This window comes from Sinocyclocheilus grahami, unplaced genomic scaffold, assembly GCF_001515645.1.
Source record: "Sinocyclocheilus grahami isolate Dianchi unplaced genomic scaffold, SAMN03320097.WGS_v1.1 scaffold99.1, whole genome shotgun sequence".
In the NCBI taxonomy this organism is placed as follows: domain Eukaryota; kingdom Metazoa; phylum Chordata; class Actinopteri; order Cypriniformes; family Cyprinidae; genus Sinocyclocheilus; species Sinocyclocheilus grahami.
Genome location: NW_015505278.1, coordinates 1,105,891 through 1,133,819, shown reverse-complemented (window position 1 = coordinate 1,133,819; position 27,929 = coordinate 1,105,891). Strand labels below are relative to the sequence as shown.

The window sequence follows — 27,929 nt, the reverse complement described above, 5'->3', positions numbered from 1 at the left end:
ACAAATGCTACGGTTCAAAAGTTTGGGGCAAGATTTTGAAACGAGTTTAAAAATAAATCACTTATACTCACCTAAGCTGCATTTATTTGTTCAATTTGCAATTATCAGTCAATATCAATATCACATTATCAATGCTGAAAGCATTTGTGCTGTTTAATATTTTTGTGGAAAACCTGATACATTCAGGATCGAAGCACATCAAGTCAAAAAATTATTTTCGGTGACTTGTCAGTCTTGACTGTCAGTTTTGTCAATTTAATGAAATTAATACTTTTATTCCTTGCTAAAAATTTGATCAGAGTTCTCTTTCAAATATTAAATTGTTTTATGCTGTGCTTCAGAATACAATTAATTTATGAAATATGCTTAAACTGCCCTTCTATTCCTGTTATAACTTCAAATAGGACTAAACAGTGACCCTGAAATTCAGAAAAATGTTTTCTAATTTCAATCTCCACTGTAAATATATAACTTCTAGTTGTTCTAATCTACAAATGCTACGGTTCAAAAGTTTGGGGCAAGATTTTTAAACGAGTTTAAAAATAAATCACTTATACTCACCTAAGCTGCATTTATTTGTTCAATTTGCAATTATCAGTCAATATCAATATCACATTATCAATGCTGAAAGCATTTGTGCTGTTTAATATTTTTGTGGAAAACCTGATACATTCAGGATCGAAGCACATCAAGTCAAAAAATTATTTTCGGTGACTTGTCAGTCTTGACTGTCAGTTTTGTCAATTTAATGAAATTAATACTTTTATTCCTTGCTAAAAATAATTTGTAAATAAAAACTGACCCCAAATTTCTGAACGGTTTACACCCCCCCCACCCCACACCACACACACACACAGAATAAACATGAAATAAACATTGCCTACAGTACCCCATGAAGGCTTTGTATCTGTTATACCATTTGACACATATAATGTAAAATGCAGAGTTACTATATTACAGATAGTGTGACTCATATCTTCCATAAACACAACATAGCCTGTTAGTACTTTGTCCGTCATTTAATGTCATTAATAAAATAATATATAATTTTTTTCCCATTCTCAAAGTATTTTCATAAAGGTTCAAATAACAAAAATATTGAAAACACATGTCTTTAGAAAGGCATTAAAACCTATGGGAGTGTTCAAGTTTAGAGGACTAGGACATGAGATCAGAATACTAAATGATCCACTTAGTCTAAACAGTAATACATAGCGTTTTCTTTCTTACCAGAATGACATATTTCAGCTTGATTTTAGTTTGAGTGCATTAAGCAGTAGCATCCACTTTAAAGGTAGCGCTTCACCTATACATCATGCATCTTTTATGTCTGTGTGCTAGGCAGAGCAATGTTTGGCTCTGTAGGCGAGGGTGGCAAAGCTTTGCACAGAAGCCTTTTCCCGGCCGCATCGCCATTCAAGTACTTATAAGGGGTTTGTCGAGGTCCACGTGTGCAAATGGAGGGAAAACTCATCCCTGCGAGGCAGCAACCCGGACAGACTATGACCTCCTCCTGTTCCGGAGGCATAAAAGGGGTTGTGGCACCATTGGCGTTAATAACCCCCCATCCCAGAGATCGATTTATAGGGATGGTGCCGTTGTTGTTGTCCATGTCTAGTAAAGGAGGTAATGAGGGTGGCTCGTCGGAGACCGGGGAGCTCCAGCCATTGGAGAAAGTTTTGATTGAAGTAGCGACAGCGCTACCTAGTGTATCAGGAGAGTTGGTGCAGTCCATGGGATCCTCAATGCTTTCCTCTAATCGGCTTAGAGACATCAATTCCAGATCTAATGAAAGACCAGAGTCATCAGCTACAGCTTCTTGACTGTTCATTTCAAGATTCTTCTCCTTGTCGTCCTGCTTGGGGTCTGAACGCCTAATGCCGTCACCGGGTGTATCAAAAACCTCACTAATATTAGAGAGATCAGCAATACTCTCGTTGCTCTTAGCCAACACACTGTCAATTCCCATGTCCAACAAATTTCCATTGACTGGATTTACATCTGTGTCCATAACACTTTGATTATTTTCACATTTCTCACTGTCAGCAGTACCACGTAGAGACTGGATGTCTTCTGGCTTGCAGGGCAGTGATTGGCTGCGTCTGTGGAAATGGAGAGGGCCTTTGTCACAGGAGACAGGGCTGCTGGGGTCAGGGGGCGGAGGGAGAGCAAAGGTGAGGGAAATTACAGACTTGCTGGGGGTGTCAAAGAGTTTGATGCGGCCGCCGTTGAGGTCTTGGCGCTGGGAGAAGGGGTTGACACGCATCGGTGTGGTCCCAGTCAGGAAAGGAGACGGAGGGAGGAGCACATCGGACTTGCTGCGACAGAGACGTGGGTCAGCGGGAATGCTTAGAGAATGTTTTCGACTCAAAGGTGTTGTGTTTGAGGATGACCGGTCTGGAAACGAAGAAGAAAAAAAAACTTTTTAATGCCATGCAAGCTTCTTTGGTCATTTTCAAGGCGAAAACTATACTTGAATTATTACAATTTAAAATAGAAACTAAAAGATATTTAAAGGGATGGTAAAAAAAAAAATTTAGTTTCCAAACCCTTTGGTTAATATCTTCCAAAAAAAAAAAAATCACGATATTTTGAATAAAACCTGTGAGGTTTCGGTCCCTCAACTGATAAATAAAAGCCTAAATTAAATCAGTTTATCATAAAAAGCAATAGCATCTCTTCACAAGATTAAATTAGGAGGGACAGAAACCTATTCAAAATATTTTTTAAAAATCTTAATTTGTGTTTAGAAGATTAACCAAACGCTTAAACTTGGTTTGGTTTGGAATAACATCCAAGGGGTGAGTAATGATGATAGAATTTTCATTTTTGGGTGAACTATTCCTTTAAGACCAATAAACAACTTTGTTTACAGCAAACATAAATGTGATTTAAATTACGAACAAATGCCATGATTTGAAAATTAGTACTGAAAAGATTTATTTATATGAATTTGCATTATATACGCATTGCAAATACTTTTTTTTTTTTTTGCTGACTCACCCTGTACATCAGGCTCCATGCATTCACTCTTCTCTCGATCACTCACCATCTTCTCCAGCTCTGCTACCACCTCTGTGAATGAGGGCCGACTGTCTGGGATCATCTGGGAGGGAAAAAACACAGAATTTTTAAATGTAAACACTTTTGCCCGCATTTTTGTGAAGTCATACTAATAATCGATTAGAAGAATACATTTGTATCTTGGCAGAATTAGAAGCCCTGTTAAGGAAAGGCTCCTAGGTCAACAAAAAAAAAAACACTGCACATGTAAGCATATGTGTCAGCATGTGAGATTTATAGAAGAGGATGAATGTTAATGTGTGATCTTTCATGACAGTAGATAAGAGGTCTTACACTGCAGCAGATGAATGTGACTTTGAAGAAATGAGGTGGACAGTCTCCAACCATCTGCCGAAAGGCCTCCACATCAAGACCAAAGTCCTTTTTTTTTGCTGACTCACCCTGTACATCAGGCTCCATGCATTCACTCTTCTCTCGATCACTCACCATCTTCTCCAGCTCTGCTACCACCTCTGTGAATGAGGGCCGACTGTCTGGGATCATCTGGGAGGGAAAAAACACAGAATTTTTAAATGTAAACACTTTTGCCCGCATTTTTGTGAAGTCATACTAATAATCGATTAGAAGAATACATTTGTATCTTGGCAGAATTAGAAGCCCTGTTAAGGAAAGGCTCCTAGGTCAACAAAAAAAAAAAAACTGCACATGTAAGCATATGTGTCAGCATGTGAGATTTATAGAAGAGGATGAATGTTAATGTGTGATCTTTCATGACAGTAGATAAGAGGTCTTACACTGCAGCAGATGAATGTGACTTTGAAGAAATAAGGTGGACAGTCTCCAACCATCTGCCGAAAGGCCTCCACATCAAGACCAAAGTCCTGAAACACAATCACCAAACAACCCTAACTTAAAAAAAAATGCTACAAAGCTGAATGTTACTACTGTGAGGAGTACAAGCTGTACTGTAGAAATCAATCATCCTGATAATGATAGGTTTAGTGTTTGGTTGTAAACAGTAATTAAACAATGATTTGTATTTAAAAGCATGACTTCACTGGCAGTGCTGTAATCTCACATGGAGTAAACTATGACCCATATTCATAAACTGAGTTGAGTACATGAGATTGTTACAGGCCTAATATTCATAGATCAGGTGGAAGGGTGAACCAAACGGATATAAACCAATAAAATGCTTTATCAGCAATTTTAGAATAATGGTACAGGGAAATATGAAAGTTTTTCATACTTTTTCTTTTAAGATACGGCAAATTCAGTTTTTCACCTCAGTTCGTGGAAGAAAGTCAGGATCTGCCTGTATCCGGCCAATAATCTCACAGAGGATAATTCCATAGGCAAATACATCCACCTGTAAAAAAAAACCAAACATTTTTATTAAACCCGTTTTCATTATCTAAATCCCTATACATAATAATCAACTTAATACAACAATATTCTCACTCAATGGGAATAATGGCACCAACTTTGCATTTGAAATTGTAAAATGACAGTAATCTGATAAGTAATGTGGGTGAAACAGTCATTGAAAAGGACTCTGGTCTGTATCTGGGTAATGAATCATATGGTGTTCAACCTTTTCATTGTAGCGTTCTCCTCTGAGCACCTCCGGAGCCATCCAGTAGGGAGAGCCGACGACAGCCAGTTTCGGTTTCTCTGCCTCATCACTGAAAACAGCCAAAGGGAAAACAGGAAAATCATTTACTTAAAGTGAACCTACAAGTTCTATTAATATTTTTACAATTACTCCTCATTTCCTAATTTAACACCCATAAACTCCTAGTCCACTAACCCACAGCCTGTTTACGTGTGCGTGGATGTATAAAAACAAAACAAGGTCTTGTAAGATCTTAATTTTAGCTGGCATACTCATACTCTGCTGAGACACTTCCTCAGTTTTATTTTGGTCTGGGACTGTGTACTGGGCATAAATAGACAGAGGGGAAGAGAGGAGACAAGGAAAGAGAGAGAGATAAATGGAGTAAAATACTCCAGTGTAAACACCATTTGGGGATGTGGGTTAGTCAGAGTGAGGGAATCTACCGCAGCAAACAGCTGAAATACTTTCTCCTTTTTAGGATAGCTTTCCAAAAAGCCCTAATTTAGCAATCTGCTCTGTCTTCTTCACATGTACAAATACTCGTGGTTTTACACGTAAACATGAAGCATTTGCAAGCACACCAAAATATGCATTACATAACATTTACAGAAATAAAAACAGAAAATCAGGGCTAAGCTCACTTTTGGGGGGTTTTCCATTGTGTACAGTACCTGGTACCTTTTTCAAAACCACCTCGGCTGAGGTTCCAAGTGAGCCGTACCATTACCAAAATGTGACGTGTAAACCCTGCTGATCACTGATTGGCCGGAGAGAAGTCACTACCTGCATCATTGAACTTGCGACAAGACACTTGACCCGCTGGATTAAATCAGAACAGCCAGCAAGGATCGAATGCAACTTTTTGCGAACGAACAACAGTTTCGAATGAGCGCACATTTTTTAAACAACAAAAAAAATACCGGTTTCGTAGTCTGAAGGAGACATTCCTCTCATTGATAGCAGAGGAGCAGATCCAGCGAGAGCTTGATGGGATGACGCGGAATGAAAACGTTTTGAAAAAGGCAGCGCAACTATAACGACATGTCTATAATCCCGCCCACTCAAAAGCGGTACTAAACTGCAACGGAAACACAAACCGAGTCGAGCCTGTACCGTGCAGAGCCGTACCATGCAGTGGAAAAGCACCAACAGTTCCCTTTCAGCCACTTACTTCGATGTTGTGTTGAAGTTCCGACACTAGGGGTTGCACTTGGGAGCCCAGACACCTCTTACTTTATTGAGAAAAGGACAATAAAATTGGTGAGCAAAATGTGCATAGCTGGCCACACCTTGGACATGCTGCAGCGTCTCTTTAGGAGATGCAGCACTGCATTCACCTTTAAATCTCCTCATTGTTGGATCTGTGGCACAAGCTTGCCCATACACAGATAAGTATACTTCGAGTACCCCCTGGGTGCTTCAACAGCAATCTTTCAGAGCAAATTTTCTCTTAAAAAGCTTCACAGATGTATTTGTGTGCGTTTACAACATGCCTTTCCATCAGTGTCCTTCTGGTTGCGGGTTGTACATCTCGCCCTCTGACAGGCACGATTGCTGTGCTCAGTGTTTGGGCCATGCCCATACTGAAGCAGCTTTTGTGTATGGTTTATGTTCTTCTTGTGAGGACATGGCCATCGGCAAGTTGCACTCATGGCTCGCGTTCATTTTGTTTTTTTATAAAGACCATGAGTCACCTCAGCCGTTTCTTATCCTGGCCCTTCTACTGCCTAGACGATGTGCACTGAAGGAGAGCAAGGAGATTTTGCGGGAGCAGTTTTGCCGAATGAATTCCCACGGATATCTCATTCCTCCAACTGCACGTGTTCTCCAGTAAGAGTTTCTGGGTGAGTTTAAGAACCTGCCACAGTGCGGGTTCGATTTCTCATTTGGGGCTTGTGATGATGATGATGAGTGTGTGTGGGTGCTGTGTGTCAGTCTGAGACAAGACGCTGAGATGGCAGCCATGCTTACCCCGGCAGCAGAGAGCATCAGGCTGTGGACGAGTGGACTACTCCACCCTGTCCTGAGCGCTCTTGCTTAGTTGATTGGTTCTTGTAGAACAAGTGCGACACTCAGCCGTGCTCCACCCCAGTTCCTTTCTTCACGGAAGTGCATGAGGAGCGGATGAAATCGTGGAAGGCACCTTTCTGCCATAACACGATACATCGGTTCCTCCCTTGACAGCGGTCCAGCGAGGGAATAAATGGGGGTTTCCCGGATGGAGAGAGCGATTGCGGTGCATTGGTGTGTCCAAGATGCTGCCGCCTGGAGGGGCTCCCGTCTAGAGCATAAGTTACCTCATCCTTTGTGGCGAGAGCTTATACTGCTTCTGGACAAGATGTGTCCGCTCTGCACACCATGGCTGTCCTGCAGGTATTCAGGCCAGGGTCTGCACAAGGGCGGTCCCAACATGGAGCATGCAGGAACTGCGTTCAGCGACTGACTATGCCCTCTGGGTTACGAAGGTCACTGCACAGGCTCTGGGGAGAGCGATGTCCACATCAGTGGTCCAGGAGCGCCACCCGTGGCTCAATCTGGCAGAGATGCGAGATGCTGAGAAAATTAGTTCTCAATGCTCTCTTTGACGACACGATTTAAGAATTTATGCTGCAATTCTCCACAGCTAAAAACAGAGACCATTAAACACTTACTGCCTCGGTGTGGGTCAGGTTCTACCCTTGAACCCCTGAAGCAGCAGTCTCCGTCTGTTTATTGCCGGGGATGGCCCACTGCAAGGACTGCTGAGGCCCCGCAACAGCCTGAGCTGGCAGTCAAGTCTAAACAGTGGCCAGTCACTCGCAGGGAGGTGACACCGCCAGTCTGTCCTCAGGATGCTAAGAACCCACAAAGGGCTTCATAGAGAACCTGAGATGGGCGACCCAGGGAGGAGGGAAGCTGACGAGAACAGCTCCACTTCTGCCGAGGGGACGGGAGGTGGATCCTGCTGGGCTCCGTCACATGGCGGAACAGTCACCAGATGGTCATTAAAAAGAGCTATTTATTCCTTTCCTAGTCACATCCCCGGCGTTTCTGGTTCTCCCATGTGCGACGACCAGGTGCTAAAATCGCGCATCAGAGCCTGTTTGGACACAGATTCTCTGTCCCTTTGCAGCCCCTATTTCATTGTACCCAAGAAGGGTGGGGGGCTCGCACCAACCTTGGAGCTAAGGGAGCTGAGCCGGGCCCTTTACAAGCTCCCTTTCATAATGCTAACCCTCAAATACATGTTAACGTTTGGGACGGATTAGGACTTTGGGTCAACTGAGAGAAGGACAAACTCTCCCCTGTGCAGAGTAACTCTTTTTTCAGTGTAGACTGGACTTGGTCACTATGACAACACACCTCTCAGAGGATCGTGCTCGGTCTGCTCGAAAATGCTCTAGTACAGGATAGCTCCCTTTCATAATGCTAACCCTCAAATACATGTTAACGTTTGGGACGGATTAGGACTTTGGGTCAACTGAGAGAAGGACAAACTCTCCCCTGTGCAGAGTAACTCTTTTTTTCAGTGTAGACTGGACTTGGTCACTATGACAACACACCTCTCAGAGGATCGTGCTCGGTCTGCTCGAAAATGCTCTAGTACAGGATAATAGTCCCTCTCAAAAACTTTTCAGAGGCAAATGGCATCCTCAGTAGGGCTTACACTGTTGGGACTGATGCATATGAGACCACTTCAGAAAGAGCTTCATACCAAAGTACTAAAATGGGCATGGCACCGAGGCACACACCTTGCCTGCCATCTCTTTCTGTGGTGCCAGCAAAGACTCCGGTCTCTGTGTGCCCCTCGCATTCCAGGCGATCTCAATTGTGTAGCAGTCTCCCTCTCACGGCAGGTCACACTCCGATGTTAGTGGAGGTTCCACCTGTGGGCCCTGTTGTTTTGGAGTCAATTCGGTCAGGCGCAGATAGATCTGCTGGCCTCACAACAATCCACTCATTGCCCACTATGGTTTCCGTGACCAAGGCCCCCTCGGCATGGACACACTGGCACAAAGCTTGCCCAGGCCTACGTGAATATGAGTTTCCCCCCAGTGAGCCTCATTGCACAGATGCTGTGCAAAGTCAGGGAGGAAATGGAACAACTCTTGTTTGTGCCACATTATTGGCCCAACAAGACTTGGTTCTCTGAGCTTGTGCTGTTGGCATCAGCTCCTCTCTGCTGGATTCCCCTGTGGAGGGATCTTCTTTCCCGGGGAAGGGCACAATCTGGCACCCGCAACCAGATCTCTGTAACCTCTGTGTTTGGTCCCTGGATGCGACCAGGAGGAACTCTGAGGTCTTTCACCCGCAGTGGTGAATATCATTACGCAGGCACATTTTCATGAATTGGTGTTCTTCCCATGGGAAGGATCTTTGGAGATGTGGCATCGGATCTGTGCTATCCTTCCTCAAAGAGGGCCTGGACAGGTGCCTGTCTGAGTCTACACTCAAGGTATATGTGGCCGCTATTGCAGCGAACCATGACACAGTAGACTGCAGATCGGTGGGGAAGATCTGGTTATCAAATTCCTAGGAGGTGCCCGGAGGTTGAATCCTCCAAGGCTGCGCCTCATCCCCTCTTGGGATCTCTCCGTGGTCCTTCAGGCCTTACAGAGAGTTCCATTTGAGCCCCTTCAGTCAGTTGAACTTTGTGCCCGCTCTATTAAGATGGTCTTCCTGACTGTGCTCACTTTTACCAAGTGGGTGGGGGAATCTCCAAGCCCTCTCAGTTAACGGATTGTGCCTAGAATTCGGTCCGGCAGACTCTCATGTTGTCCTGAGACCCCGGCCTGGATATGTGCCCAAGGTTCCTAACACTCCTTTTAGAGGTCAGGTGGTAACCTTGCAAGCTATACCCCTGCAGGAGGGGGCCCCTGACCTGTCTCTGTTGTGCCCGGTGAGCCCTACACATCTGTTTGGAACACACACACACACACACACACACACACACACAGTGTTTCAGACTGTCTGAACAGCTCTTTGTCTGCTTCAGTCTCCAAACTAAGGATATCCCACTGGATTGTGGATGCGATCCTTACGGTCAATCAGGCCAGAGGCTTACCATGCCCACTGGGAGTGAGGGCACACTCAACCAGGGGCGTTGCTGCTTTGTCAGCTTCAGCAAATAGTGGACTCATTAGCGGTCATTTGTAGAGCTGCAGGTTGGACTACACAATACATTTGATAGATGCTACATTCTGTGAATGGAACCAGTTTCATCCAGAGTTTTGAGCACTAGCGCTTGAACTCGGGTGGCTGGTACGATGTAGAGTTTGCATTTCGTGCCTCCCCCTCTCTGAGGTGATAATAAGTCTAGTTCAGTTCCTTCTTATGAACCCTGGACTACGAGACCTTATGCCACAACTCTTGAACAGCTTCTGAGTGGGTTGAGATGCTTCTTGACTCCTCAGAACAAAACGTGTGAGCAAATGCCAGGCTGACCTATTTATACCCAGATGTCTGGAGTGTGGCCATCTACGCAAGTTTTACTCGCCAATTTCATTGGCCTTTTCTCAATGATGTCACCTCAATGAGGTGTCTGGGCTCCCAAGTGTGACCCCTAGTGTTGGAACTTCGACAACGTCTCTCTTCCCTCCAAGGAATGAGGGTTACCATCCGTAATGGAGACGTTTTTAAATTAGTAAGCAAAACAACAGGCATTATCATATGATAAACATTTCAAACTGTGGTGACAACATTATTACATGACCATCTTCCTGCACGTTTAATTCAGCAAGTCTAATTAACATCTTGTTAGTACAACTTAAAATTATTTGTTTTACTCGCCAATTTCATTGGCCTTTTCTCAATGATGTCACCTCAATGAGGTGTCTGGGCTCCCAAGTGTGACCCCTAGTGTTGGAACTTCGACAACGTCTCTCTTCCCTCCAAGGAACGAGGGTTACCATCCGTAATGGAGACGTTTTTAAATTAGTAAGCAAAACAACAGGCATTATCATATGATAAACATTTCAAACTGTGGTGACAACATTATTACATGACCATCTTCCTGCACGTTTAATTCAGCAAGTCTAATTAACATCTTGTTAGTACAACTTAAAATTATTATTTTTTAAGTTCAATTTGGTGCAAATAAAGTTCTAAACATTTGGTTGTTCAATAAAACGGTCAGGCAAGATAGCGCAATTCTCATAGAATATTAGAAAGAGAAGGTAAAGTTGAGCAAATTGCATTGTGGGATAGATGTGTTGTAGACTATAGTTCAAAATTAGGTATTTTTAGGAAGAAATTAGCACTTGTTCATTATAAAGTAATGGCTGCTAAAAATTCAGCTGTCATCACAGGAATTAATTACACTGTAAAATATATCAAATTAAAGCAGAAAACAGTTATTTTAAATTTTTATTTCACAATATTACCATTTTAGTGTATTTCTAAGCCAATAAAAACATCCTTTGGGAGCAGAAGAGACTTTTAAAAACATTAGGAAATCTTACAGACACCAAACTTTTGAACGGTGTAACATAATATACACAGTAAATATACAAAAACAATACATACTGTTGAGTAGCATGCTCTTCTGAACATTGTGTTGATCTCCTCAGTGAGAGAATGGCAAAGACAGAACAAATGCAGCACTCTGATGGCACTCACGATCACACACACACGCTATGTTTGGGTGGTACACTTTAGCTACACTATTATGTAACGTTTGTGCTGAGACGGCATATAAAAGGAAAACTGAACAGAGACTTACAAACCTCTTCTCTCATACATAAGTTTATACAAAGGCCCTATGCTGAGGAAAGAATTACACAAGCAGCAGATGATTTTAATATGTCCCAGCAGGAGTGCTTCACTAAAAGGAATGTTAATCCACAGGATATACAGATTAATGGTTACATACAGTAGTCTGCACTGGCCCAAAATTTTCCACTCAAATATAAAAGCACTGGAATATCATTAACAGTGATCCCTTAAAGGTGCAATGTATTATTATTTTACACAAGCAGCAGATGATTTTAATATGTCCCAGCAGGAGTGCTTCACTAAAAGGAATGTTAATCCACAGGATATACAGATTAACGGTTACATACAGTAGTCTGCACTGGCCCAAAATTTTCCACTCAAATATAAAAGCACTGGAATATCATTAACAGTGATCCCTTAAAGGTGCAATGTATTATTATCATTTATTTTTTTAATGTTGCACTGGCCAATTATTCTTTTTTTTACAATTGAATCTCAACATGGCAGCTCCCATAAGGTAACCAGCTCCATGTAATACTAAACAAAACAATGTACACAAATTATAAAATTACCCAATGTACTTTAAAATATGCTTTGCATGCCCCCCCTCATATTTTGTATACCTCCAAGTGATATGCTGGTAAGAGTCAATTTACTTCCTCCCTTAATTTCCTGTTTCCTTAGTAAAAGTCAACTCGCAATTATAGTATCATAGATCTACTTGCCAGGACCTCATACTGGGAAATCCTGTAATATCAAGGGAGTGATTTCTTGCAAAAATAATGTACAATATTTATACCCATCTATGCCCTTGTGAATTTATTTATTGGCTTCAACATATGGACAAACCAATTTATGGAATTTATTCTAAGTGCTCTTCATAGGTAGACTACAGTTCAAAAGTTTGGGGGGAGAAAGAATTTGTTTTTGAAAAAAGTCTCTTATGCTCACCAAGGCTACATTTATTTAAGTGAACATACTGGTGAAACAGTAATATAATGAAATATTATTACAATTTAAAATAACTGTTTTCTGTAGAATATATTTTAAAATGTAATTTATTCCCGTGACTGCAAAGCTGAATTTTTAACAGCCATTAGTCCAGTCTTCAGCGTCACATGATCCTATCGTCTATATTATCAATGCTGAAAACAGTTGTGCTACTTAATATTAATGTGGAAGCCATGATAGGGATTTAAAAGCTATAATGTATCATAACTGTGATGTGTAATTATTTTTTAATATGAAGAAATTCGTTTTTGTACTTTAGTGTCCATCATGGTTATGAGTTTAACACCTTATGTGTTGGACTGTCATGTCATTTGACACCTCAGTTTGGTTTAGGTGTATTGTATTTGCCTTTAATCTTATGAACAGCATTTACCTTAAACATCATGCATGCAGCGAGACATTGTTCCATTGTTGACATCCATTGTTTTTCTAGTCAAGTGCCTAAATTAACTGCATGTGCCTGCAGTGCAATAGTACATGCTTCACATCATGTGAGAACAGATACTTGGTTCCATTAGGGGTAAATGTCAACATCATAACTCAAGCATATCTGAGGTATTTAAGATCCATTTCATTTACACATGTAGCTCTGTGTACACATTTATTGAAACAACAACCGGACATGACTGGGCTGGATGTGTAGAGGCTGCACTAAGCTAAAGATGTGCTGACTACATCACATGCTCTTAATCGTTTACTCTCCAGCTATAGATACGAGTGCTTTATGGAAAAATGGAAGCTGATCAATCAGTCTTTGACTGCTTCCATCTCTCTCTCTCTGGAAGCATGCAGTATATCTAATCTTATCTCTTGAATTATGACGATACAATTTACTGACCTGTGATCAGGAATTTTCTCTGCCAGGCCAAAGTCCCCCACCACGGCACTGCAGTTCTCATTCTCCCAGCGTACCAGACAGTTCTACAAAACAAAAAACAACATTTGTGCTCTTACTGTGTATTTGCGTTTACCATTTATAAAGGCCCTTCCAGTGTGTGTACCTTTGACGTAAGGTCTCTGTGAAATATGCCCTTGCTGTGGAGGTATTGCAGTCCTCTGGCAATATCAAGACTAAGGTTAATTCTCACAGACCATGACAGGAACACGTCACTGTTCAACAGCTGCTCCAGGTTACCGCCATTAATATACTACAACACACACAGATGTCAAACATTAAGGGCATCTTCTATAAAACCTCCTGATGTTAAAGGTGAAGTACGAGTAGTTTTAAAATTGTGTACATGTTATACCCCAAGTCAACCAATGAAAGTCTTTTTTTATAATTGTCTCTGTACATTAATCTAATATAGAAGGGACTGTTATATCCTGACAGCAAGGCTGTTCCAAAGGGTCTCCTAAGATATCTTGCTTTAACCAAATTCCAAGGCAGCATCACATATATCCATTGCAGAAAAGGCAATCCCAGAATGCTCTGCATTGAGCTCGGTTAAAAAATAAACGCAGGTAATAAATAAAGCAAAAGAAATGCTACCTATAAATAAAGATCCACAACTGTTCAAACATTTGGGATCAGGAAGATTACTTTTTAAAAGAAATTAACACTTCTGTTCAGCAAGGACACACTAATTGATCAAAAGGTGACCGTAAAGACATTTATAATGTTACAAAAGATAACATTACAAAATATTTCTAATTCAAATAAATTAAGTTATTTTGAAATTTCTATTAATCAAAGAATCCTGATAAAAAAATCTATCATGGTTTCCTCAAAAACATTAAGCAGAACAATTGTGGGGAATCTTATTATTATCAATGATGGAAGCAATTTTTTTTTTGAGTGTGACGTGACATGTGGCCAAGTATGGTGACCCATACTCGGAATTTGTGCTCTGCATTTATCCCATCCAAAGTGCACACACACAGCAGTGAACACACACACACCATGAACACACACCCGGAGCAGTGGGCAGCCATTTATGCTGCGGCGCCCGGGGAGCAGTTGGGGTTTCGGTGCCTTGCTCAAGGGCACCTCAGTCGTGGTATTGAAGGTGGGAGAGAGTGCTGTACATTCACTCCCCCCACCGACAACCCCTGCCGGTATGAGACTCGAACTCACAACCTTTGGGTTACGAGTCCGACTCCCTAACCATTAGGCATCATGTGACACTGAAGACTGGAGTAAAAGCTGCTGAATTTTCAGAAAAATTCAGCTTTGCCAAAGGAATAAATTATATATTTTAATATAATTAATATGAATATTTTAAATTGGAAAATGTATTCAAATATTATTTCAAAATATTACTTTTTTAATGTACTTTTAATCAAATAAATGCAGCCTTAGCGAACATCAACCTTCAAAAACATTTAAAAAAAAATTTACTGCTGACTCTAATCTTTTAAACAGTAGTGAATACCATTTAATCTTGAACAATTTTATCCAACAACTGTGTTATGTTTTTTATGCTTTATTAGCACTCTCACTTACTTACCTCTGTCAGAGCATGAAGATGTCCCTCATGTACACACACTCCCATAAACCTAAAGGGACACACACAGAGAAACAGGGGAAAAGGTGTTGGAAAAGAACAAAAAACAGGAGAAGGCGCTAACAAGTTCCTTCAAGAGTGACCCATCTCAAGAATGTCAGCTGGAACACCTGTATTTTGAAGGCAATCTTAAGCATGCATGAAAAAAAACACACTCTCGCTCTCTCTTTTACACACACATGCACGCACGCACTTAATTCAAACACATTAGACCACACAAGCTGGTGCAGGTTAAGCAGACAAAAGACCTAGACTTCTTGCCCTGGCACACAAACAAATACATCCCCTGTTTTCATGTGGGGATTTGTATAAGATAAATATATTTGTATTTCATGGTTAATAATGTGTTGCTCCCTCCTCTACTCCCCAGGTTACAATTAAATATTTTACTCTATATAAACAGTGGCTGCAGTTATGGAGGCAAGACAAAAGCTGCCATCCTGTGACATCAATATTCATGTTCTCATACAATGCAGTGTTTATTGCCCAACAGCACAGACTTTGTCCTCTAGGTAAGCTGGACTTCAAACAAAAAACAAAACTTTCTTTCCATTCTAGAGGCAAGAATGGATAAAAACTTCTAAATGTGAATTTAGAAATAAATGAATGAATTATTCAAATGAACACTTGGAAATTCATAAACATGGACAAACATCTAGATTGGAAACTCTGACTCTAGGCAAAGATCAGGAACTGATAATATGTCCGATAGCTAACCCTCACATCCCATGTACTGAGGTGGTACCATGGTACAGATTGTAGTAATGGCATTTTTATTATGCTTGCCACAATGGGGCCTCAGTCTAACTCAGTGGCCAAGTCAGACTAAAGTTATCAAAATGGCTTAAATTGATTACAGAACTTTTATTTACTACATATTTATTGAAAAAAATATTATGCTATTTAATTTTGCATCATAACAATCTAAAGAATTAAGAGATACGAATTATGCAAGGTTTGTTTCAATATTTGTTTTTATATAAACAAATGTTGAATTTTATAGACCGTAATACAGTTTTTCCAGTATTCTTTGATGAACAGAAAGTTCAAAAGAACAGCATTTATTTGAAATGGATCTTTGCCAAAGTATTTACTTTCACTTTTGATCAGTTTACTACATCTTTGCTGAATAAAACTATTCATTTCTTTAAAAAAAAAAAAATTTACTCTGTATTTACTCTGAAATGGCATTAAAGTGTTTCTTTCCCAATCAGAGTAAGCATTATTTTAATCTAACAACTATTGTTGCTAGTTTAATGCTAAAAAAAACAAAAATGTTAAACAAACAAAGTTTAACATAATTAAAGGGCAGTGAAAACATAACACTCTACAATATATTATGGTATAATATATAATTTTTTTATATAAATATAATTTCTAGTGACACCCAAATAAAAAGCACATATAATCATAGCTTTAATGTTACATTTTGGCAACATCACCACTGCACATATATGGTTAATATTCAGTGTTGACGAGCTCTGTTGTCAGAGGGTATAGATGTGTGCACTGCAGACCTGAGTATGTTGGGATGTCTGAGGCGGTTCATCAGCTGTACCTCCTTCAGCATGTTGGCTTTGTTACTGGCCATGGTGTTCATCTTCAGAGCCATCACCTGCCCCGTGGACCGATGCTGCACCTTCAGAGAAAGAGAGAGAAAATGCTTGTCACAGACAGACACTTTAGAGGTCTATTCATGTCTGGGCCAGCTGGACAGAGATCTCTGGCCCTTTTCTCCCTCCCTCCCACACGAGCACGCACGCAGGCACACACACACACACACACACACACACAGTGGTCGACCGATATTGGTTTTTTGACAGCCGATGCCTTGGAAAGCAGGGGGACTGATAGCCGATATAATTTGTTTTTAATTTGAATGAATATTTAAGAAATTTGAAATCATTTGACAATGGATAAAAAAAACAAACGTGTAAAATAAACATGCTTATACTTTAGATGTCAAAGTATTGTTCACAAATAAAATAAATATTTAATAAATATATAATTTAAAAGGAAGTAAACACTGTAACCAACAGGGCACTCAGTATTCTGGGAAGTTTGTGGGCATTGGGAATCATATTTGTCAAATAAAGCCAGGGTAACACTCATTTTACATACAGCACACAGAGAAAATGACATGAATATGACAGTGGCACATGCATAAAGCGCAGCATAATTTGAAATCACGAGTTTAAAGTACTCAATTCACACGGAACCAACCGTCACACAGAGAACACGCGATCATGCTGGATAAAAATGCACACTTCATAAGATCTCACAGCTGGATTTGACTAAGTTTGCAAGGTTTGTGAAATTAAATGTTCATTAGTCATTCTAAGATTTGTTTAAATGTGTATTTGCCGAATGCTGACAGCAAACAAGAAAGTATTATAATGTTTGTCTTTCTATTACTAATAATACAAAAGCAATCGTTATATTACTTTTTGTATACATTAATTACTTTGTTTAACCGTTCTATCTGATTATTAGACAGACTTCTATCCGTATTAGACAAAACTGTTAACAACGACAGTAAACAAGAGGGAGAATGTGAGCCGTGACGCCTCGCCATCAAAATAAAAGTCCCGCCTCGAACACATCGGCCAAGCAGAAAAACTTATCGGCCGATGCCAATATTTGAAAAATGCCTTGACGACATATCGGTCGACCACTAACACACACACACGTTTACTTGACTATCTAATGGTGCTCTTCCACTGCCTGGTACGGCACTGTACGGTTAACTTTTTGGGGGGTTTCCACTGGGTACAGTACCTGGTACTTTTTTTTAGTACCACCTCGGTTGGGATTCCAAGTGAACCATACCATTACCAAAATGTGACGTTTAAACTCTGCTGATCACGGATTGGCCGGAGACAATCGTCACTACCTGCATCACTGAACTTGTGACACAAACACAAAAGAACCTCTAGATTTAAATCAGCACAGCCAGCGAAGGATCGAACGCAACTGTTTTGAACGAGAGCACCTTTATTTAACAACCAAAAAGTTTTGTTGTCTGTTGCGGAAGAACAGACGTTCCTCTCGTTGATAGCAGAGGAGCGGATCCAGCGAGAGCTTGATGGGGCGACGTGGAATGAAAAAGTTTATTTTTTTATTTTTTTTTTAGGAGTTGTGGTAGTAGAGGCGGTGCAACTATAATGACATGTGAATAATCGCGCCCACTCTAAAGTGGTACTGAACTGCAGTGGAAACACAAACCGTGCCGAGCCGAACCGTGCCGTGCAGAGCCGAGTCGTACCACGCAGTGGAAAAGCGCCATAAATGGGGACATTACATAGACTTTTATTGTTTATATACAGATCTGTATATAAACTTATTAACCTAAACCCACCCCTACATTTTTACAATTTAAAAAAAAAAAAAAAATTAAAAAAACTGTTTACTTTATTTTTATACCAGTTTTACAAATGAGGACATCCCCCAAATGGAGGGTTTTGTTTATTTTGTCAGGTTTTGCTCACTTTTGGGTACAAATTTGTCCCCAAAATATGGTTAAGTAGGTACACACACACACACACACACACACACACACAGCCTTCGGATTCATCCCAGACTTCAAAGTCCCTGGCTGCAGGAGACATTATCTGTATTATCTGTACACCTCCCATGCTGATACACAGTGGAGTCTATATTGAAAATGTGGAATTTCAAATTTAGAAACAAAAGTTTGAAGTTTACATTTTCATAAAAAAGTTAGTCACATGAAATTTATACTATTTGTACATCACAAATCAAATATAGGCAAATTTGTAGATGCTTATGGCGTCCATGTTCATATCTTTCAATTGTTTGAGTGGCTCATCAGAGCACATCTCACAAGACATTTGAACTACCATAATATTTTAGTTCATAGCAACTACAAAAAAAAAGATGATTTATGAAGCAGAAATTATAAAGTGGGTTTCATTTTATCACTATAAATTAAAAGAGTATGCGGTTGACTAACTTTAATGTTGTCTGAACATGTTCCCTTGATGACAAGAGATATTTCCACACACGCACAAAATTAAATAACCCAGAGCAAGAATTTCCCTCAAGGACTTAAACTTTAGGGACACTTAAACTGCATCCAAGCTTCAAGAGTATTCTTCATCTTTGATTGTCTATAAAAAAGTAATATGACAAATCTAATCAAGTAAAAGCAGAAACCCATGCCTGATTGATGACACCCAAACCTGTGCCGTGTTGTCTGGCTGGCTGATCTTGCCTGCAGCACCAAAGTGCGCAAGCTAAGATATCATGATAACAATGAGCACCATTATCTGCTTTTGAGTCTCATGAAGATCAATAGCAGGAAACTTTAAAATCCATAAATTATCTGATATAACTCAGCCCTGCAGCTAGAGTGAGGGAGAGTGTACGTTTGCTCACAAATTTGAGGGTGTATGTGAACGGCTTTTATCAAAGGTAAACGTTGCTGAGGTGCAGCACATTCTAAGGGATACAGAAGACACCCTAAACACACATTATACGCATTTCAGTATCCTGTGATAAAAATATCTGTGCAGTGAGAGTTTATGTACTTTAGGCAACTGAGAGAAAGCCTTGTTTTCCTGAGCAATAATAGGTAGTCATACAAGGTATAGATCTGTGTGCTTTCATATTTTATGGTGTCGATTCATGGCAAACTCATAATTGCGGATCATTTTTAACAGACTTAAATGGAAAGCTGTAATCAACACTTTCACAAAGTTAATCAAGTAGCTGAAATGAAATTCACCAAGTAATTATGCAGTCATATACAGAACAGGTTAAAGGAATAGTTCACCCATAAATGAACTTCTGCTGAAAATTAACTCACACTTTGGGCATTCAAGATGTAGATGAATTAGGAGCATATTTGGAGAAATATACATCACTTATTCATCAGACTCTGCAGTGAATGGGTGCCGTCAGAAGGAGAGTCCAAACAGCTGATAAAAAAAATCACAATAATCCACAAGTATTTCACATGTCTCCAGTCCGTCAATTAAGAAGCAAAGCAAAAAGCTGCATGTTTGTAAGAAACAAATCCATCAAGCAGTTTTAACTTTATACCATCTCTTTTGGTCCATAATGCTTCCTCCAATGTAAAAGTCCCCTGTTGTTCTCTCACATCAAAATCCACGACATATTTAGAACAGTTGTGGGCTGTTTTCGCCTGCAAATGGTGCTTGATCTGTGCATATTTCTCTCCTGATTCAGACGTGATGAAATTTCACCAGAGAAAGCAATATTATGGATAGAGGACTTTTGAGGATATTGGCTGAAAGTAATGGTTAACCCTTAAAGACCTAGAACATTTTTGGGGCACCTGACACGTCTGCACTTTTCTTTGTTTTTTAAGACCTATTCTAGCAGTCAGCATCAAGTGTCATATATTATTATAAACAGGAGAACTTGAAGTTTCAGTCTAGCTAATTAAAAGTCCCAGTTTTCCTTTTGTTTTCTCTACGAATGAATGAATTTCCAGAATCTTAGAAAAAATACCCAATTGTTGCTTGCGTTTTTCTTGTGTACTCAAACAGAAACTCCTGAAGTTTGGATTTTTTTTATTTTTTTTTAGAAAGTTGTACCTGGGTGTTTTACACTTCCAAATAAAATTGTCTACATGTAACATTCCCCAAGCAAGTTATAGCCATTTATTACAATATTGTTATAGGCTCTTTTCCGTGAAAAACAGGTCTATTTAGTTTACTAACAATATAGTCTAAAAAACATTTAGGGAGTAAAGAAAATGGAATCAGTGTTATATGAGTTCAACAGAAAAAATACTGAAAATTATCTTTATGAACTATATAAGAATTATTTACATAATTTACATTATATAAATGGATCGATCCGCTGGCTGTATCTGTATCGGAATCGATTTTACCGGGACATCGCCTAGCAATGCGCAGACATAAATTCCAGTGCTTTATCCAATATGTACTGCTGTTTCATCCTTGTTTTTGGTTTGTTTTATGTCGAAGTACTCAGTCGTGTGTTTTTCTGGGCTTTTTCAGTGAGTTCTCTAATGCAAATGTGTTATTTTGTGTTTGTTTTCATGCACGCATGACAGACTTTACTTTCACTTTGCGTTTGTTCAAATTTACAATGAAAAATCCTAAATGGTGTTTATTGGTTGAATATGGGACGGTTTGAACCAATCTGGGCACGGGGGTGGGACTAAGCGTCAACAAGCTTTCCTGTATGGCGCAGAGGAACGAAATGCATTGGTTTCTTCTGACGAATCAATGTTGTCAAAATGTGATGACGTAACCACGAGCGCTACAGAGCCTCTGAATATCCAAATAAGACAAATTAGATATCTCCGAAAACACTTTTTAAAGCATTCAGATAGGATTAGCGGTTCAAAAGTTATTAAACATTTAAGAACAATAGTTATTTTTAGCTGCGGGCGGCTGTCTCGGTCTTTGAGGGTTAAAGCTAAAAAGGTCTTGATGGATTTGTTTCTTACAAACACACAGTTTTTCGCTTCCCAAGAAATTAATTGATGGACTGGAGTCTTGTAGTTTACTACAAGAGGATTATTGTGATGTTTTTATCGGACTGTCATTCTGACAGCACCCATTCGCTGCAGAGGATCCATTGATGAATAAGTGATGTAATGCTAAATTTTTCCAATGCTCAGATGAAGAAAAAAATAATTTACGGGTGAGTAAATTTTCAGCAAATTTTCATTTTTGGGTAAACCATTCCTTTAATAGGGTAAAACATGCAAAATGGAGATGAGGTTACTGTACAACTGGTAGCTGAAAGCAGTATCCAATCAATCAAATTTTTTAAACAAGCAAACAATGGGTGGGGGGGATGTGTAGAGCTTTGTGAATGACAGGTGTTCAAATTCTGTGGAGCTTTCAATGGAATTCTATGAGGACAGAAACCACGCAGCCTGCCTATAAATGATCTGTGCAGCATTTGTTTTTGATAGGGAGAAGAGGTTTGCGTTGGTTTGGGAAAAAAAATGGCACAAGCTGGATTTAAACTGGGGTTGCCCACAAAATTGTCAATGCACACACTAACACACGCATTGAGGTTGCTCTTGCTCAGTATGCTGTTGAGTGTATGAAAAACAGAGGTGTAGGAGTCTGGATGAGCGTGTATGTGATGAATTTGATTTCCATCAGCATACTTCTCATATTGCTGTATAGACAGGTGGTTCAAGACAGACCTTACCAGAGCAGAGCATCATTAGCACCCACTCTCACACCACAGCACACGCTGCCAGAGACAGTTAAAAGTGCCCCATAGGAGCACTTAACAGGCCCTAAATTATCAGACACTAAAAAACATTTCTATTCTTTACAGCTTACATCTCTTATAAAATGATCCTTACCGTGAGCCTGCACTTTGTTTTACATTCATACCACACACCCTGTATGTTTGTATAACGTTCATAAAGAGAGACACTACATTTACACCCAGTTTAGCTGTTATTTTTTAATAGGGATGCACTGATATTAAAATTGTCAAATATTTATGTCAATATTTTATGTTATGACAAATAACAGATATTAATAAATAAATTACAAATAAAACACTAAAACCAAAGAACAATACTTTGAAATGCTATAGATGAATCCCAACATTACAATTTACTGTATGAAAAAATTTATATTCATTTTAAGATCTGCTGAAAATTAAAATGACATTTAACAGTGTCAAATTACTGTTGTTTTAAAAGATTAACTTTTTATCTTTAACTCAGCTAATCTAATGGGAAATGAGCAATGGATCATCCAATATATCGCATATGGTATACATCCAATATATAAAGTCTAAAATTGGCTAATAACTAATATGGTAGATATATTGTGCAACCTATAATGTGCATATATTGTGAAGTTTTTATTCAAAGTGAAAACATTTCTTGCAAGGACAATCAAATTTACAATAGCAATACAAGAGCTAAGCTTCTAAACCTAGAACTTTTGGGTTAGCAGCAGACATTTTTAATCACCATGCCACCAAAGCTTTAAATACTGTATATCAAAAACACACACACCTGTAAAATGCATCAAAATGTATTCACCAGTAGGCTTCAAATTGTTCAGACTGCACTCATATTTAAAGCATAAGCAAACTCAAACAAACATGCGCAGGAGCTATGCGGCAGCAATGGAGCTTGACATCCATGCATGCCCTGACTAGTAAAAGACACTGAGGAACAAGAATAGAAAGACCGAGCGGGAGATAGAGAATGCAATAGGGAAGCACTAAAGGGGACTTGGTGTTGTAAATCCAAGCTTTCGAAATCATGTCAAAACTAGCTTGCAAACGGTTTACAACCTCAAGCTTTCCAACCAATCAGAACCCGTCTTTAACGATAAGTTCACAACTCTCCTCTCACTCAAAATCACACTGACAAGAGGACTACAATGTACAGGGAGTACTTTTAACCACACTCCTCATATCTATATTTAATGGACGTGAGCCCATTTAAAACGCGTGACACCAAGGAGGGAACCAGATCCCACCGATGAGCGTCTTTTCTAATTGTGGAACCCAAGACGTGTTACCGTGACATCACCTCTTTGTCAAACGCAGATCAGTGTGCAGTCACCAGACTTATTACAGTATTTCAGGAACACGCTAGGACTCAATGAGCACACTTGATACAATGACCCCAACACAAAGCTCAAATGTACAGCTAATAAAATTAGAACCTACATCTCTATTAAGAACTCTGCATTGTCATTCTTCAGATAAGATAATTATATCACATGCCCAGTGTCTGGGTGCTTAACACCACCAAGTGTCATGTGAAAACAACTTATGCTATAGGTTTCCTTCACTTTTCACATTGCATATCCTGTTGTTTAGTGCTAGCAACAAGTTCACAGGTTTGATTCTCAGCGAATGCATGTACTGATATAACCAGTGTTGGGGGTTACGCATTACAAGAAACGGAAGTTACGTAATCAGATTATATTTTTCAAATAACTAAGTAAAAAGTTACTTTGTTTTTTCCATTTATTCACTGACACCTCCCATGCTGAGAGAAATTGGGAGTGAGGTGCACAGGCAGAGGAACTAAAATCACTTTTGGTGTGGCCTTTACAGTTGCCAAAAATATAACTTTTTTGTTATCAAATATAAATAAACAAGCCAAGCTCAGGTGACACAAAGTAAACCAAAAGTAACACTTAGTTACTTTATTTATGAAGCAACACAATACAGCAATATATTACTTTAAAAGTAACTTTCCCCAACACTGGATACAAAGTTTACCTTGTATAAACCATAAGTTTGGAATTTTGGATATTGTCTGTAAACTGCATAAATGTAAACGTAATGTTTTACTATTTGCAAATTTGAAATATTTTGCAATGTATAACTTTCTTTGAAACAAATGTCACTTCGTTTGATATTTTGTTATCTAATGCAATGACTTTCATGCGTTTTTAAAAGCGGATTAAAAGCCACTGTACATTATATACTAAACCATGCTGCATGATTCTATTTGTGAGTTAAAAAGGCACAGATAGAAAAAAACCCATAAGACTTCATTCTGGCTGTCCACCTCCATCAGATTCTTGTAGAGGAATCTCACATAAATAGCAACTTTGTTTTGGCACAGCTTAAAAGGAGAGAGCCTGCTGATCCCACAATGAGGTGAGCATCAACCCAAGAGAAACATAAAATTCCCCTTGTCTTTCATCACTTGTTCTGATTTTATCAAGATAAGCAGAAAAATGGAAAGAACCGGAGTAGTTAGAAGAACATAATGGCTGAGTCCCCCCCCCCCTTCAGGTCTGATGAAATATAAACCAAGCCATTGTCTGAACAGGCTAACGAATGAGGTTTTTCTGACTAACCAATTAGAAGACTTACTGTTGACACAGACTGCAAAGTCTTTAAAAAATAAAAACAGTACCTGAAGGATCTAGGCCATTCATGTAAAGAATCTGTTAAAAACAAAAATTACCCTCACAACTGGGGACAATTAACTGGACTGAACATAATTATAAATGCCAAATTTGAAAGCTTTCATAACCCTTGCTTAACAAACAGAAACAAATTGCATCTACCGCACATTTGCATATATATTGACCTGATCAGCGGTGACATTTTCGCAGGTAATAACTGTCAGGAAGTTATTACCGTATTTGGTGTCTGGTCAGTAAATTGGGTGACAGGGTGAACTATGAGAGGGATGGCTAATTAGGTCTCTTCTCTCTGTCGGTCTCGGTCTCATATGCACACACACAAACACAGGAGTAGAGTTTCCAGCACACCTGTGCACCTTGTCAACGGGTATCTACTTTCACACCAACACAGACCTACTGTCCTTACACAGGTCATGACCCCTTTTCTCTAACAGGAAGGGAACAGCCAGAATGACTGCTGCTATCATTAGAATTTTGCAAAGAGGTTCATAAATTGATGGTCTGGCCAATCAATCATTCTGAGAGTGTAAAACAGATCATAAATCTGCAGAACTACAAAACCTGGAGGCATATTATGACACACAATCATAAAGTCAGCTTGAAGTGAAAAGATATTTAGGCTAGTTGTCCAAAGTCAGTAATAGAATCACATCATTTACAAAGTCGATAACAGGATTATTTCTGTTATGTAGGACTTTTTGAGCTCTGTAATGTTCATTTAATAAAATATTTATATACAGGTGCATAGCAGAAATATGATCTGCTCAGGCTTAGGCACTTAAAGCAAAACAATTTACAAATGCCAAGAAAATTAACAGGATGGAACGTAACAGAATGGAAATAAAGAGCAGAACGTAGCCATTGTTCATTGAGGGATTAGGCTAGCCTTAGGATATCAGTCAAATGAGTTTAGATATTTTTAATCGACTGTAGATAATATAATTCAGATTTTGGTTGTATTACAAATTGTATTAAACAAGATATTAATGTAAAGTGAGACAAGCCAACTAATAAAACAAATGCATTAGTATTTGATTCAAAAACTTGGTTTTGATATTAGAAAATATTACAGCTATTAATATTTATATGGACTAAGAGGGTGAAAAGTTTAAAGGCAAAAATGACATCTGCTTAACCTAAAATAGTCAAAGTGTTTTAAACTTTACTCTTATGTTAAATGATTTGTAAAACTATGATAATTAATGAATTCCATCCTATAAATGCGTTTTATTCAATATATTAGGATATCTATGAAATAGAATTACGCATTTGTTTACATGTAGTGTTCCTCTATATACACATTGTGCTGGAAATGCAGCACGTGCAGTGTGTAAAAAACAAACGCCATGACATAATTACCTTGAACACCTCGGAGAAGAAACCTGAGCCGATTTTCTCGCAGATAAAGTCATCTATTCGTGCCAGGCTGGACACTGCGCTGCGCAGCGCCCGGTAAGAGGACGGCCTGGGCCGGTGCGCTCCGTGAATCCCGTGCAGAAAAGAATCCGAAGCCTCCGGGTCCAAGTCTTCTTGATCCATAACGATGGTCCCGGATGACATTATCTCGCGCACTCTAAATTCCACCACGAGCGTTTACATATTTCTGACGCTCACGCAACACTGCAGTTTCAAGATCCCTGTAATTGTTTGACAAGAAAAAAGAGCGGGTCAGCCTTTCGATCAAGTTAAGAAGGGCTACGCGCAATCCCCGGTGCGCGTCCGATCTTCAGGGCTCGTGCGTCGCTTCCTCCATACTGATGTCTGGCCTCATTTTCAGTAACGTATCACATTCCTGTTTCAAATAAGAAATGGAGAATCGATCTCAATAAGTTACATTGAAATCCTCTGATCACTATCTGCGTTTGCAAGCGCGAGACTTGCGGTGAACACGTTTTAGTTAAGCTGAACTAGTGTAAACGATAGTGGACGGCGGCATCTTGAAGTGAGGCGATACGAGCGGTCGCGACCTTTCTAAAACACATTTTATAATGTTATTTATTATCTAAATTAAGGTTGTTACAATCAATATCATAATTTTGCCACCATGTCGTTTATCGTGACGCTCACCTGCGCTGCTCTACAGGTATAAACTTATCGAGTCTTCGTTTCCCCACCTTCCAGTTCTCAGGCCGTTGTAAATATCCTAAAATGATGGAAGCGTTTGCTCAGTTCCCCTCGTGTTTCATTTTGAAAGCGACTAAACGGGGAGTCCCTGCTGGCGGCTGTGTGTGCAAGTGGCAGGAAACGTGTGCAGACTGAGTTTGAGTTCTTATTGAAAGCGACTCACCTGAGAAGAACCTGGGCGGGTCCAGCAGCGGCGGCTCACCTGCGGGGGGCGCGCGCGCAGACAAGCTGCTGGTTCGACAGATGAGGCGAAGCTCATGTTTTTTTTAAATGTATTAATTTTTTTTATTATGCTTTCATTTACAACAAACAAACAAGGTACATAAACACTTCACATAATCTAACAACACGTGAACAGCCTTAGGTTGAGCATAACCAGTGACAAACAAGATCACATTAAACCAATATTAAAGAAGAAAATAAAATTAAATAAATAGAACAAATAAAACAAACCAAAAGGGGCTTTTTACATTAGTTTATACATGCCCCAAAACGAAATCAATTTGAGAGCTTTCTTGTTTTTAACCAATTCTAAATATTTGCACAAAAGTTTAACCTCATTCATCCACTGGTTAAAGTTGTGGTGCTGCTGCGTAGAAAAACAGGGGCGCCACGCCCCCCATACTTTTAGCCCAAATCCCCGTCGGTTGTGCAAATGATATTAGTTGTGCGAATGTTATTTGTAATCATTTGGAAGAAAAAAATAGACTTTTTAAAAATGCTTTTAAACGACTAAATTATTAAATTCCTAAATTATTAAATGCATTAAGCTCAGCCTGTCGAGGATCGTCTCGACAACGCAAATATCGGCGCTACTATCACAGCTAGATATAAACTTCAATAACGCTAAGGTCTTTTGTGATATATGCCTATTTGTAATTTGCAAATCTATGATACATAGTAATGAATGAGAGGGTACCAGTCATGTTTTGTCGCAGCCCTTTACATCCCGAGAATGATTGCAGTCAAGCACTCCAGCATTGTACTGTTGGTTGCCTCCTCTAACCAATTGATAAGGGGTTTTCCAATATTTTATATTTTGCCGAAATTAAG

The 27,929-nt window shown here is 39.5% G+C and overlaps 1 protein-coding gene and 1 long non-coding RNA gene across 7 annotated transcripts; one reads left to right on the top strand and one right to left on the bottom strand.

The window, feature by feature from the left end:
* Positions 1–903: 903 nt before the first annotated feature.
* On the bottom strand, positions 904–27,056 carry LOC107588168 (dual specificity testis-specific protein kinase 1-like). Of its 6 annotated transcripts, none has more exons than XM_016276191.1 (11): positions 27,040–27,056; positions 26,112–26,389; positions 16,371–16,492; positions 14,797–14,845; positions 13,348–13,494; positions 13,185–13,267; positions 4,619–4,709; positions 4,310–4,393; positions 3,819–3,905; positions 3,465–3,567; positions 904–2,397 (listed from the first exon to the last, which is right to left on the bottom strand). In XM_016276191.1, the coding sequence occupies exons 2-11, from the start codon at positions 26,310–26,312 to the stop codon at positions 1,325–1,327; spliced, it is 2,040 nt and encodes a 679-aa protein (XP_016131677.1). In that variant the 5' UTR covers positions 26,313–26,389; positions 27,040–27,056; the 3' UTR covers positions 904–1,324. The 6 variants fall into 6 exon arrangements, with proteins under 6 accessions (XP_016131677.1, XP_016131673.1, XP_016131674.1 ...); XM_016276187.1 differs by lacking the exon at positions 27,040–27,056 and adding an exon at positions 26,820–26,995 and having other exon boundaries at positions 26,112–26,544; XM_016276188.1 differs by lacking the exon at positions 27,040–27,056 and adding an exon at positions 26,820–26,995.
* Positions 2,854–21,408, top strand: LOC107588170 (uncharacterized). The gene is made up of 3 exons (XR_001609549.1): positions 2,854–2,867; positions 19,858–19,928; positions 21,388–21,408. It is a non-coding gene; the product is annotated as an uncharacterized lncRNA (long non-coding RNA).
* Positions 27,057–27,929: the final 873 nt, after the last annotated feature.